Raw genomic sequence first — 14,133 nt, forward strand, 5'->3', positions numbered from 1 at the left:
CGAAGAAAACAGCAAGCAAGCCTGCACAGTGCAGATCTAGTAGTCCAGATCCTAATGACAGGCTGAACTGCAGCAGGTCCCCACAAAATCCCATTTAGTCTTGTTTTGCTCATTAATCTGTCTTTAACATGAAGTATAATCATTTCAGTACTTCAGTATTAATCATTACAGACTTTACTAATCATTTAGTACTGACAGTAGTCAGATCCTTCAGCAAACACATTAGCAAGAAATTTACATTGGTATACAACGGTCTCAGTCAGCCCAGTGCCAACTGAGAGAAGCATGAACAGCTTGAAAAACAATCAATTCTGAAAACATTTACAGTCTAACTTAGCTACTTTTCTAAAGCCAGTATATTTACCTGTCACTACTAGTTGATCTTACTGCTCCCTTCTTGGGGTCTGACTGTCTTCGAGGAACATTTTCTTGCTTCTGAGCACTTTCTGTCTTGGGTACACGCTCATCTGAGAGGCCTCAATAAAAGAATAAAAGACTTAATACTCTCAACAGAAAAGAAAGCATTCATGAAAACATTAAAGTATCTGTCGCTGGTTTCCATTATTAACTAAATAGTTTCTACCTGGCTTAGAATATGGTCACCTTATATGTGATCAGATGCTCACTACACTATTTGCAAGTAATGTTTTCTCACAGTTGCATTTGTTTGTTTATACTACTTATTTATGAATACTGGTTGCATGTTACAAATGTGATGGTCCAAAGATTAGAAATAATACACTTAGCAAATGATATGTATGCTGAAGAATGAGGAGAGTTTACCCAGCAATTCTTTACGTGTTCTGCTTGCAATTTCTTTAATTTCCATACGAGATAAGGATAGTGAGTGAGTAACCGGAAGCGAGGCAATGCCACTGGATGCTGTAGTAGTGATGACCTTGGGAGCCAAAGGTGACTTCAGAGGTCGCTCAATGCTTCGCCCAACCAGATTACTGAGAGGAATTTTGTACAGGTTTTTGCATGCAACTTCACCTGAAACACAGAAGGAAAAAGGAATGTTACACTTTCACAATCAGTTCTTAATACTTCCAAACGAAAAGTTATACTCCTTGTGCGAGGTGCTTTTTAACCCAAGCAACAAAGATCTTCCTTGCCCCAGTGATCTTTCCATATAAATAGGCTAGGAGGAGAGAGAAATACAATCACATTGTGCAGACTTGGAGTATGACTTAGAGAGAAAAAGATTGACTCTTGGCAATGTGATGAATCAGCAGTGGAACCAGGAAGTAAATTTACATGTCCTGAGGCTGGTATTCTGACTATTACACCATGACTCTGCACTCTGCAATATTCCCCATGTATTTTAATACATTGCAACTGTATCAGAGCCTGGATCCCAAGCAGTTTAAATTATGGCTCCTCTTCTTAGGTGACATAAAATACCACGTTTCCCTAATTCCTAGGGGAAAAAAAAACAACAAAACCCAAGCAACTTAACATCAAATACCACTGCCTTTTAAAAAAATGAAATTCTGATCCCTTTTCTCCTTTCCCCTTCTGCCAACAGTGCAGCACCAGATTTAAGTGAGGAAGATACACATACATCTTGCATTATCTAGCTGATGTTCCCTTGTTTCTCCATTATTGTTCACAGATTACATTACACTAAATTGACTGTGCAAACTCTTTCAAGGCTGAAACAACTTCTTACTTTCAGTTCACCAATAGCTTTAACCATCCAGTGGTAGTTCAGCTTTTCTTAAGTGAAAGGAATGGTGTATGCGACATCTCAACTGTTCCCACAATTTTATACCTCTTTTTGCATTATTAGTCTTGGCCACATTGCCAAAGATTCACCAGGCTACTAAAGCTTAATTCCTCCCCTCCTGCAGAAATGGTTTCTTCAAAACAGTGCTACCATGCATTTAGAAGAGACACTATGGGGCAAAAGCTCAGCCAGATGCTTCATATCTGTGGATAAACAGAAAATCTCTATCTTTCAGTCTCTCAGCTAGGAACTCAAAATCTTTTGCCTGATCAATTTAATCTTACTCAAGATCAGCTGCACTGAGATGTGATAGCTGTGGGAATGATCAGATTGTTATTCAAGCTGGTTGGAAACCACGTTACCTTCTAGAGAAGAAAGAGGACATTCTGGTATTTCATAAGCTGTCGGTGTTTGAGGAGAACTTGAACTCATTTCCTTAGAGCTGCTGTCAGATGATCCACTTACTGCAGCAGTAGCTTTAAAATAAATATCTGACTGAAATGACAAATAACTCATCATTAGTACAGCAAGACTTTCTTCTGAGTAACAGCTCAAACGTTTGTCCACTATGTTCTATTGCCACTATTGCTGTACTGTAGCTAAGTCAATGAGGGTTGGTCATGGAAAGGTTATCCCACTGTAAGTGGAGGGAATATCTGATGTTGAGGATAGCATTTGCCCCATAAACAGTCAAATATCTCAGATCTGCGTTACTGTGAGCAATAAAGGACAGTGAGATCAATCCCGATTCTCTTTGTACCTGATACAAACCTAAGAGCACACACATGAACAGTTACCATAGATTAAGTAGCACATATTTCAGTTTTGGCTTGTTTGGGTTTTGGCTGCAGTAACTTTTTATATGAATTAGATCCCAACATATCACAGAAACAGTCAAACATCATTTTCCTGTGTCTTACCCTTGATGCTACAAGTTGAAGCTCAGGCACAACTGCTGTGTGGACTAAGTTTCCATTCACCACTAATCGGATCTCAATGGAATCAGTAGTGAAGGCAAGGATATAAGGGAAAGCACAGACTGCAATGAAACAAAAATTATTTGGCAAGGGAAAATGGTTAATGTAAATGTTTCTTGGATGCTCCATGAAAACTGTTCTTGAGTATCTGACCTCTTCTGGCATCTCCCTTTCCTATGAAAAAGGTTGTCTAACATACTGATGGACATTGAGCTACATCAAGCCTGAAGAAAACTTCACTCTCCATGCCTGGCAGAACGTAGACTGAATGGAAAATGAAAAACAGAAAAAAGAGAAAGGGAAAAAAGTTCAGCAGAGGAAGAACTTGGCACCAAGGCTCCACTTCTTAAAATTATCATATGCAGAAACGTAGCTAAAGTGGCATCATGAACGCAACATGCTTACTCCTAGCACCTATACTGTAATTCTGCTAACAGCCAAGTGCAAGCCTAAATGGTAATGAAAAAAACAGCCATCTAGTAAAAACAGATATTTTCTTACCAACAGCATAAGGAACTTGATTCCAGCTGAAGTGGAAGTCATAAGCTGATGGCTGGATCAGTGGAGAACCTCCATTGAAAGGATATACCTTTCTGTATTGGCAAACATCTGTAACAAAAAAGAAAAAAGAAGCATCCATCACCTTACACTACAAGTGAAAAACACAAACTTTATAGGCATATTTTGCAGAAGTGTGGTCATTACATACATAAACATTTATATACAAGTCTCTCTGTATCTGAACAGGTGAGACATGCTTCCTCTGTGAACACAGCATTTGGAAGATCAAAATAAAAGACTTTTATTTTAATAAGTTGTCATATTTCACAAAGTACGTATTACCTTGTTTCAACAGTTATCAGTTCCTTACCTTGTCTATGGACAGAGGAATAGGCAAGAAAAATTTAGAACTGCCCTTCAAGCAGCCATATGCTAGCACAGTTTATCTTCTTTGAAGACTGTTATATACACGGGGTATTACGGACACCAAGATTTCATTAATCACATAACTTGTAAACCTACTTCTTAGTTGCTAAAAGTCCACTGATTCTGAAATTAACAGTCTTTTTATGCTGGCTTATACAGCTTCTCGCTGGCAATGCAATTCTGAATTTTTAATTTAATAGATCTAGATAATGGGGAACTTAACCTTCCACTACCAACAGATGTTTATTTAAACAAATGCACTGGTGCTGATCAAACATCTGTTAAAGTTCAGGACTTGAGAAGTCATCAGCAAACAGTAAGAAAGCTTAAAGATGAGATGCAATTACAATCATCTTTTTTTTCTTTACAAGCTCTTATGAGTGTACTGGGGGCCTCCAGGTAAATATCTATGACCCTCTCAAATATGTGCTGCTTCCAGCTCTTTTCTACTTTTTAGGCAAAATTCAATTTTTTTTTCCTGTAATTGATGTCCTTAGATTGAATCAAAGTTTATATCCAGACGTGTATTACAGGTCTTTCTCTAAATACAAACGTAGGACACTGCCAAATCCTATGTTTTCATATTTGTTCTATGATGATACTTTCAGAATTATACAAAACTCTCTAAAGAACAAATGTAGCTTTCCTTGTGACACTGGCCTGGAAATAGGAATTCAAGTTGCTGCAAGCTTGTGGAGCATCTTTACTGTAACTTTAAGATCAGCTAAGTTTGTTAGCTTTATTATTAGCTGATTATTACCCGCTGTTGGTAATGCAGGTTGGCGGGGACGAGATCACAGAGAGAAGTCCCAAGGCCATCAGAAGGGACTTCAGGGCACTGGGGTGACTGGTTGAGGGATCAGGGGCACAGGTGGTGTTTTCCTCAATCCCATCAGTGGCAGGGAACAGCACTGCAAGGGGCAGGAAAACTCACCTGATTAACAAATGGCTCAGGGACTGGTGCCATCGGTCAAATTTTGGCTTCTTTGATCACGGGGAGGTGTACACAGCACCGGGCCTGCTGGCGACAGACGGAGTGCAGCTATCTCAAAGGCGAAAAAGGATTCTTGGCCACAAGGTGGCGGGGCTCATTGAGAGGGCTTTAAACTAGGTTCGAAGGGGGAAGGGGATATTGGCCAGCTCACTAGGGATGAGCTCAGGCTTGGCGTGCCAGGGTCAGGGGTGAGATTGACAGCCCAGCTCAAGTGTGTCTATACCAACGCACGTAGCATTGGCAATAAACAGGAGGAGCTGGAAGCCATTATACAGCAGGACGGCTACGACTTGGTCACCATCACAGAAACGTGGTGGAACAACTTGCATGACTGGCATGCTGTTATGGATGGCTACAGACTCTTTAGGAAAGACAGGCCAACAAGGAGAGGTAGTGGAGTTGCTCTACATGTGAGGGAGCAACTGGAATGCACTGAGCTTTGCCTGGGGGCAGATGAGGAACGAGTTGAGAGCTTATGGGTTAGAATTAAGGGACAGGCTCATAAGGGTGACATTACTGTGGGTGTGTACTACAGGCCACCTGACCAGGAAGATGAAGTTGATGAGGCCTTCTACAGGCAGCTGCAAGCAGCCTCACAATCACAGGCCCTGGTTCTCATGGGGGACTTCAACCACCCTGACATCAGCTGGGAAGACAATATAGCTAAGCATTCACAATCCAGGAGGTTCCTACAGAGCATCGATGATAACTTTCTGATGCAAGTAGTAGAGGAACCAACAAGGAAAGGCGCTCTGCTGGACCTTGTATTAACAAACAAGGAGGGACTGGTTGAGGATGTGAAGGTTGGAGGCAGACTCGGCTGCAGTGACCACGAAATGGTGGAGTTCAGGATACTGCGTGGAAGAAGCAGGGCGATAAGTAGGATCAAAATCTTGGACCTCAGGAGGGCTAACTTTGGCCTCAAGGATCTACTGGGAGGAATCCCAGGGGCCGGGGCTCTCGAAGGCAGGGGGGTCCAAGAGTGTTGGTCGTTGTTTAAACATCACTTGCTCCACACTCAGAAGCGGTGCATCCCCCTGAGAAAGAAATCTAGCAAAGGAGGCAGGAGACCTGCATGGTTGAACAAGGAGCTTCTAGCGGAGCTCATGTGGAAGAGGAAGGTCCATGGAATGTGGAAAGAGGGACAGGCCACTTGGGAAGAATACAGGAATATGGTCAAAGCATGCAGGGATGCGACGAGGAAGGCCAAGGCCCACCCGGAATTGAAGCTGGCAAGGGATGTGAAAAACAACAAGAAGGGCTTCTTCAAGTACATCAGTAGCAAAAGGAAGGCTAGGGACAATGCAGGGCCGCTGCTGAATGAGGCGGGTGTCCTGGTGACAGAGGATGCAGATAAGGCAGAGCTACTGAATGCCTTTTTTGCTTCAGTCTTCAGTGCCAAGGCAGGCCCTCCGGAATCCCAGGCCCTGGAGAAGAAGCCCACAGAGAGGATGACTTTCCCTTGGTCGAGGACGACTGCGTGAGGGATCGCTTAAGCGATCTGGATGCCCACAAATCCATGGGCCCTGATGGAATGCACCCATGAGTGCTGAGGGAGCTGGCGGACGTCATTGCTGAGCCACTTTCCATCATCTTTGAGAGGTCCTGGAGGACAGGAGAGGTGCCCGAGGACTGGAGAAAGGCCAATGTCACTCCAATCTTCAAAAAGGGCAAGAAGGAGGACCCAGGGAACTACAGACCAGTCAGCCTCACCTCCATCCTGGGAAAGGTGATGGAGCAGCTTATCCTGGAGGTCATCATCAAGCAAGTGAAGGAAAAGAAGGTTATCAGGGGTAGTCAGCGTGGATTCACTAAGGGAAAACCATGCCTGACCAATCTGATAGCTTTCTACGATGGCATGACCGGCTGGGTAGATGAGGGGAGAGCCATGGATGTTGTCTACCTAGAATTCAGCACGGCTTTCAACACGGTCTCCTATAACATCCTCCTAGGGAAGCTGAGGAAGTGTGGGCTGGATGAGTGGTCAGTGAGGTGGACTGAGAACTGGCTGCATGGCAGAACTCGGAGGGTTGTCATCAGCGGCGCTGAGTCTAGTTGGAGGCCGGTAACTAGCGGTGTCCCCCAGGGGTCAGTACTGAGCCCAGTCTTGTTTAACTTCTTCATCAGTGACCTGGATGAAGAGTTAAGAGTGTACCCTCAGCAAGTTTGCTGATGACACCAAACTGGGAGGAGTGGTAGATACACCAGAAGGCTGTGCTGCCATTCAGTGTGACCTGGGCAGGAAAGCTGGGCAGAGAGGAACCTGATGAAATTCAACAAGGGCAAGTGCAGGGTCCTGCACCTGGGCAGAACAACCCCATGCATCAGTACAGGCTTGGGGCGGACGTGCTGGAGAGCAGCTCTGTGGAGAGGGACCTGGGTGTCCTGGTGGACGACAGGTTGACCACGAGCCAGCAGTGTGCCCTGGCTGCCAAGAAAGCTAATGGGATCCTGGGATGCACTAGGAGGAGTGTGGCCAGCAGGTCAAGGGAGGTTCTCCTTCCCCTCTGCACTGCCCTAGTGACGCCCCATCTGGAGTACTGTGTCCAGTTCTGGGCTCCCCACTTCAAGAAAGATGAGGAGATACTGGAGAGAGTCCAGCGGAGGGCTACGAGGATGAGGAGGGGACTGGAGCATCTCTCCTATGAGGAGAGGCTGAGGGAGCTGGGCTTGTTCAGCCTGAGGAAGAGAAGGCTGCGAGGGGACCTAATAAATGTTTATAAATATCTTAAGGGTGGGTGTCAGGAGGATGGGGCCAGATTCTTTTCACTGGTGTCCAGCGACAAGACAAGGGGCAATGGGCACAAACTGAAGCACAGGAAGTTCTGTCTGAACATGAGGAAGAACTTCTTCCCTCTGAGGGTGACGGAGCACTGGAACAGGCTGCCCAGGGAGGTTGTGGAATCTCCTTCTCTGGAGATATTCAAGACCCACCTGGACAAGATCCTGTGCAGCCTGCTGGAGGCGACCCTGCTTCGGCAGGGGGCTGGACTAGATGACCCACAGAGGTCCCTTCCAACCCCTACCATTCTGTGATTCTGTGATTTGGCTCAGTGATGAGTCTGTTAGAGGGGAACTGATTCGTGCAGAAATATAGTTGGCAATTCACTATCCTCTGTCAGATGGCTTTTTAGTTCTGAAGCAGTGCTACGTGAACCACAACCAGGTAGGATTTGACAAGCTACCAAAACTAGTAAGGCCTCACAGAGCATAGAAAGATATAGTTTAGAGACACTTAAAACTTGCTCTGTGGTACCAATCTGACAGCCAGTGCTGGAACATAGGTGTATTTATCCTGTCTCCATCAATGTTCACTTTGGAGAGGCAAATAGGACATGCTTTCTGCAACAGGGTAAGCTGTGCCTTGTCCTGCAGCATTGCCTCATAAAGGCTGCTTCTTGCTAAGAGCTTCTATTGTCATGAAGGTCAGAAGAAAAAGTACCTGTGTACTGCAAAGAGCATATGTGTGTTATATCCAAGGCCATTTTACAAGAGCAGACTGAGAGAATTACAATGAAATAATGCAACAGTGCCAAGTAGGCATAATTAAAAGCACAAAGACAGAATGGGACAGCACACAGAGGAAAAAGGGATGGAATGCTAAGTTGTACATGTCTTGAAAACATCTAATAAGTGTGTAACTACCTAAAGAATGAGCTAGATCTGAAGAAATAGGACCTTTGTGAACAAGGCGGTAACATCTATAAATACAGAAACACACATCCATATACCTGAAATTAAAATCTAACAGCTAGTATGTCTAAATTCAACATACCCTGCAATAAAATACTTCAGTTTCTAGTCTCTCTAATACACACTTAAATTAAAATGAATGTATATTGAAAAACTTTCCATGAAACACTGAAATTTATTTTAAAATACAGATCTAGCCTCCAATTAAAAAAGAATTACATACACAGATTGAGGTATTACCATTCTTGGTCTTCCCTAAATACTTACAGTTATAACACAACAGCAGACCAGCTTCACCATCTTCATATACATCAATAGCTGCAACAAAATTAACCTGCAATGATAATGGGAAATGGTAATGAAGAGGCAGAGGATACTGAGGTTATAACGAGCAGGTTTTCACTATCAAGCAATACAATCAAGTTGGGGGAGTGTACAACTACACACAAAAGGAAAAAAAAAGTCATTTTTCAAATGCAGCTTCTTTTGTGATTAATTTTCAGGATGCTCTCAGTATGGAAATCAATTTCTTTTCTATTCAGTTCTGTATAGTACTGAATATTCAATACTCAATACCACACCCACAGCATAAAGCAATAAAAACTCACATAACTTGATATGAATTTTGGAAAATTGAGTGATTTCAGGACAGTTGTGAATCAACATAATATGCTAAAAGTAACAATTCTTTTCAAAAAGTGAAATCCAAAAAGCTCCATTGCACATCATGACTAGCAGAAAGATCAGACACACCAATTACTGGTTTAAAACCACTAACACTCACAGAGGTCAATAGGGATTTACTTCAGGATTACTGAATAGGCTGAATTTAGAAACTGAGTAGCAATGCTGGATAAACCACAGTATTTTTTATATAGCATAGGCTACATAAATTCTCACATTTCAACACTGTATTTGTCTCTTAAAGTTAGATTAAAAAACCCAAACCAGCCATAAAATGTAATCTGTTCAGCAAATGAGACCTTCTTAGTGAAATACAAAAGATTAGGTTACACATATGCTTCCCAGACTACATCATTTATTACTTGGGGAGGGAGAGGGGATGGAGACTAATTCCATGAACAGCAGTTCTCTGACTTTCCTTTGTACAGTAAGCTGGATGTTCACCTCTTGATTTAAGATTATTGTACAGGTCAAGAACTGTTAAACAGACCTAGAAGTTTATAGATCTATACCAAACACATTTTGACCCATCCTTTATAGTGACTGAAAGCCATTTCTGTTTTGTTATCCATGGAAATAATATGGTGTCCCATTTCAACATCACAAAAATCACTGGCTCAGCTCATATTAACTGTCTGCTTTGTTTGTGTTCTCAAAGGAAATATGGATTCCTGGGGAGAAGAGGAACAGGGGGGTGGGGTGGTTCTTTACTTGTAGTTCTTCCTCATCTAGATTAACACAGATTTCCAGTGCTGGGGAGAAGTTTACACTGTATTGTCCATGCTAGGACTACCAAACTTCTTCATCATCAGATCTGAATGAAAATACAGATTATTTAAAAAGAAAATAACCTATAAACATGAACCATCAAATGAAAAGAGTAGTTCCTTATCTCATTATGAGGAAAAGAGTCAGTTAAAAACAACAACAACAAAAACATTAACTGTGCAAAATCTTCCATTTTTTTAACCTAAAACTCTAAGTCCACATCCATATTTAGAAAGCTTTAAAATTATCTGATTTTCAGAGACACTGAAGATCATGATCTTCCCAGCAGCAGGAAATACTGGAGCTCTTTTCTGAAAATCAGGACATTTGCTTAAATCCCAATCCTACGCCCTAGTTAGAAAGATTCGGTTAACTTATTAGTCGACTGGGCAGCAGTTTCTTAACTAGAACTAAAAGCTACATGTCAATATTTTAGCCTTAGTTATTTCGCGGCAATTTCTTAAACAATAAAACACTGAGACCACAAATAAAGGGCAAAAAGGAAACTATTCACTAAGAATGGAGAAAATTTAATTTATGCTGACAGCGACATTCCAGAGCCTGAAACATAGGCTCTTTCCTAACGTGTCATACCTTATAACTATCACTCTTGGGAGTGATTATTATCACATATCCCAAAAGGAACAAATATCTCAGAGCACCCTAAAGCAGATGTTATCGAAGTGAAAAATAAGAGACATGAGCATCTCCGTAAATTACACTCCCAGGAGGTCTGCACAAGAAGCACTGAGTCTGCAAGAAATTATGTTCAGTGTGGTTCTGCAAGAAAATAATTTCAATGATGAAAACTTACCCTGTTTGTTTCAACATGATGCAATCTATAGGATTCCCCAGTACTCTCATTAACTAGATCAAACTGATGCCGATACGCTACACAGATCATATTGTCGCTGTCTCCAGTAGGTCCATCCACCAGCGTCATAACCACTGGAGGGTCAGAAAGGCATATTTCCTGTAACGTAAATAATAGAATTGTTCTTTTTTTCAAGCTCCTACTGTGGGTGTTGCAGGTAATCCATGAATTTAAAGGGATTTGCTCTAAGCACCGAAACATGATAAAGAACAAGTGGAAACTTCATTAAAAAATTCTGAAAGATTTCTTCGGCATATATATGATGGAACTCCATCATATGGCTTCTCAATTTTATTTGTCTGGGGGTTCAGGAAGATAAAAATGCATGCTCTTTGTCATCCCCCCTACTAGCTGAGTGCTGCCCACTCCATTAGGGTAATCAGGGACTAAATTACACATACCCGGATGTACTGGAACTCCTCCACTGGAGAGTCACATGATGATAGCAGAGAGCTGCTGGTTAAACTGTTACATGGATTATATTTCTTTGTGACGAGAAGTAGTTTGTTCCGAATAGCCACAACAATCCTCAGTTCACTGCCATGGTGAGTATTAATGGCGTACAAATGGCAGCCTGAGAAAATAATGCTATAGATTGTAAGTGCTTGGGGTAGTGTCTGCTTTTTTTGCTCTATATTTCTATGATGATTAGTACAGCAGGGCTCTGATGCGTGACTTAGCAACACAGACTTAAAAACCTTCTAACAGGATGTTAACTTCCAGAAAAAGACAAAAGCCTATGACTCTTTTGAAATCTCTTTTCCCCCTTATTCTTTTTGCAAGTAAAGCCTAAATACATGGATTTTCACTATTCTGAAGGTTCCAGCTTTCCAAAGCAGCTTGCTTCTGAAGACCAGAAAATGCTTATGTCTACTAAAATAACAGGCAACATCCAAACTAATCCAAGCACTACTATTTAAAGGAGATTTGCTAGTGTTCTTCCACCTTAAAATGCTGTTTACTTCAGTCTCACATCCCTGCATAACTCTTCTCATACCTCTCAATCCTGAAAGCAACATACCGATTTTTTTCTGGAGCTTTTCATCAGCAGTGATTGTCAAGTAACATGGTATTTTTGCAAAGTTCTAAAATGTCACACTGGACTATATTAGACTTATTTTCACATATCAGCTTAACAAAGTTTGAATTGACTGCCCAGACAAAAAACGAAAGATGAGCATGTACAACTGCCTCAAGCGAGTTAATAATCCCCTGGAAACTACGGGCATCATACCACAGTGGCTGTTTTTAACACAGGATAGATAATAAAATCACCTTTTGTTCTCTCCAGTTTATTTTCCCTGCAGTCATATTTGCTCCTTATCATTTGCTTTGTTTCTATACCTTTTTGGACAGCACTGAGTCTGAAGACAAGGAGACGAGAGTCCTTCCCTGAAGGATGAAGAAAGGAAACAAGAAGTTAAAAAAAGATTGTGGTAGTTTGAAATCAATACTTCCAAGGAGAAGCAGCACCTAACAAACAGAACAAAGATAAACAAAGCACACTGCTTCTCTGGGGATGAGCTGCAACATCATACAAGACTGCTTATGAATTCTCTAGGCTTTACAATTCTAGTAACCAACCCCTTCAAGTTCAGTAGCTGAGTTTCCCATCAGGTGGTGCGGCAGCAAAGAACAATATAAGAGCTTCAAAACATTGAAATGTACAATATACAAAATGTTGCAAGATAGTGAAAATATAACAGATATAAACTAAAGGGCAAGAGTAAAAAGTTTAACTACAAAAGCTGGAACCGTCAAGCTGAGCAGCTGATAACTCCTTAACAGAGGTTTAAACCCTTCAAGATGCAGACTGGTTTTGCTTATCAGTTCTTCAAAGGTAGGCAAGTTAGGCTGAAGGCATATTCCAACTGCAAAAAATACTACAGTATTGACTTCCGTGGCTAAATCTGTTTCCCACAAAAATAGATATGAGTGGAATCTACAACCCCTAAATTTAAAACAAATAAACGAATGATGCACTACTACTTGAAGTTGGGAAATAAGTGACTTAAAAGTAGTTTCTTATCTAAGAAACCAAGTTTCTTAAAATGCAAGCAAGGCAAGCTATTCTGACAAAGGTAGACTCTTACTAGACTAACTGGTATGCTGGAAAAACTAAGCATACTTTCTTAACATATAGTTGGTGTGGATCCCACTGTAAAGGCAAAAGCAAAATCATGGGTGCTGCCTTCAATTCTGAGAGAACAACAATATTAATCAGGATGTCTGGCCCCTGCATGACCTTCTTTTCCCAAAGCAAGTGTAAGAGAAGATGCACTGCTTCTTTAAGTCTCCCACAACTTGAAACATTGAGTAATCCGACTCAGAGAGCAAATTCTTACTGTCAGCACTGACAAAAGGAAAATAAAATACATGCAATCCCTCTCTTTTCAAGAATGTGTGCACAGAAGAATCTGTGCTTCCATGAACAACTTCATGGAAGAGGAATGGCAAGCAACAATCACATCCTTTTGGAGGGAAGGCCAAAAAACACAAGCCAAGTCAAATGTTCAAGGACTGTGTTACTGCTCTCACCAGTTCAGTCTCTCTCTGGACTTAGTCCTGCCTTTAAAGTTCAGTTAGTTATTCCAAACATAACAACCTGAAGAATCAAGCATCAGAATCTGGCAAATGCCTCATACAAGCAAAGACTGTAAATATAGTTTTCTGTGGTGGGGACAAAACTTATTAGTTAGATGAACATCAAGGCATAGAAAACACGTATCTTATGTTTGTAATGTCCAACAAGTTGCCAAAAGATAAACTACACTGTAGATTTACAGCGAGTGAGCTAGCCCATGCTTTAAGTCCTGATAATAGTAGGCTACTCTTTTCTAAAGCCTTTCTCTGTTTGATGAGTAAGGCTGCCTATAAGGTGTTTCCCACTCTATCCAAGAATATTCTCAACTTATCTGAAACCATCCTTGCCCATGGCACTTGACAAGTGAACATCTTCCATGCTAGATGTGATAATTTGGGGCCTGGCTAGTGATGATCATCTGATAGTGACATGGCAAAATCTGAGCTAGATAGCTGCAGAGGCAACTGAATGGGCCTCTGTAGCAATCTGAAAACCAAAATTTTCTCAGTAAACAAGAGTGACTTTTGATAGCATCACACAGGACTAGGGAAATCAACACAAAAAAAAATACAGGAGGCTCTGCTTTCAGGTCAGAAAAGGCATAGGGCAGAGTCAGTATTAGAAATATGAAACTTGTTGAACATTGTACCATGATAGTCTGCTGTTAACTGAATACTAGCCCTGTTATCAACCTTTGCAGCAACTGCTTATGATTGCTTATGATTTTGCGATATCTGCTCAGAAAGTCTCACAGCTTGGTGCCAACTCTTGGAAAGTGCAAATTATAATCCCATGCCCAAAACTGGATCGCTGTGGTTGCCGCCTATTGTTTTTGTCAATCTAAAATCCCTACCAAGTTTGTGGTACCTCTTTAGGAAAGGAATCAAGAGTGGCTCTCAAATT

The 14,133-nt window shown here is 41.5% G+C and overlaps 1 protein-coding gene across 8 annotated transcripts in view; it reads right to left on the reverse strand.

The window, feature by feature from the left end:
• GARNL3 (GTPase activating Rap/RanGAP domain like 3) overlaps window positions 1-14,133 on the reverse strand; it is a 61,887-nt gene that overhangs the window by 5,528 nt on the left and 42,226 nt on the right. For all 8 annotated transcript variants that reach the window (XM_075439405.1, XM_075439403.1, XM_075439402.1 and 5 more), the window contains 9 exons: window positions 11,922-12,038; window positions 11,048-11,220; window positions 10,587-10,745; window positions 8,588-8,654; window positions 3,208-3,315; window positions 2,650-2,768; window positions 2,092-2,224; window positions 784-993; window positions 365-476 (listed from right to left, as the gene is read on the reverse strand). In XM_075439405.1, coding sequence (XP_075295520.1) covers window positions 365-476; window positions 784-993; window positions 2,092-2,224; window positions 2,650-2,768; window positions 3,208-3,315; window positions 8,588-8,654; window positions 10,587-10,745; window positions 11,048-11,220; window positions 11,922-12,038 — 1,198 coding nt within the window. The remainder of the gene's footprint in view (window positions 1-364; window positions 477-783; window positions 994-2,091; window positions 2,225-2,649; window positions 2,769-3,207; window positions 3,316-8,587; window positions 8,655-10,586; window positions 10,746-11,047; window positions 11,221-11,921; window positions 12,039-14,133) is intronic.

Source organism: Opisthocomus hoazin, chromosome 19, assembly GCF_030867145.1.
Source record: "Opisthocomus hoazin isolate bOpiHoa1 chromosome 19, bOpiHoa1.hap1, whole genome shotgun sequence".
In the NCBI taxonomy this organism is placed as follows: Eukaryota; Metazoa; Chordata; class Aves; order Opisthocomiformes; family Opisthocomidae; genus Opisthocomus; species Opisthocomus hoazin.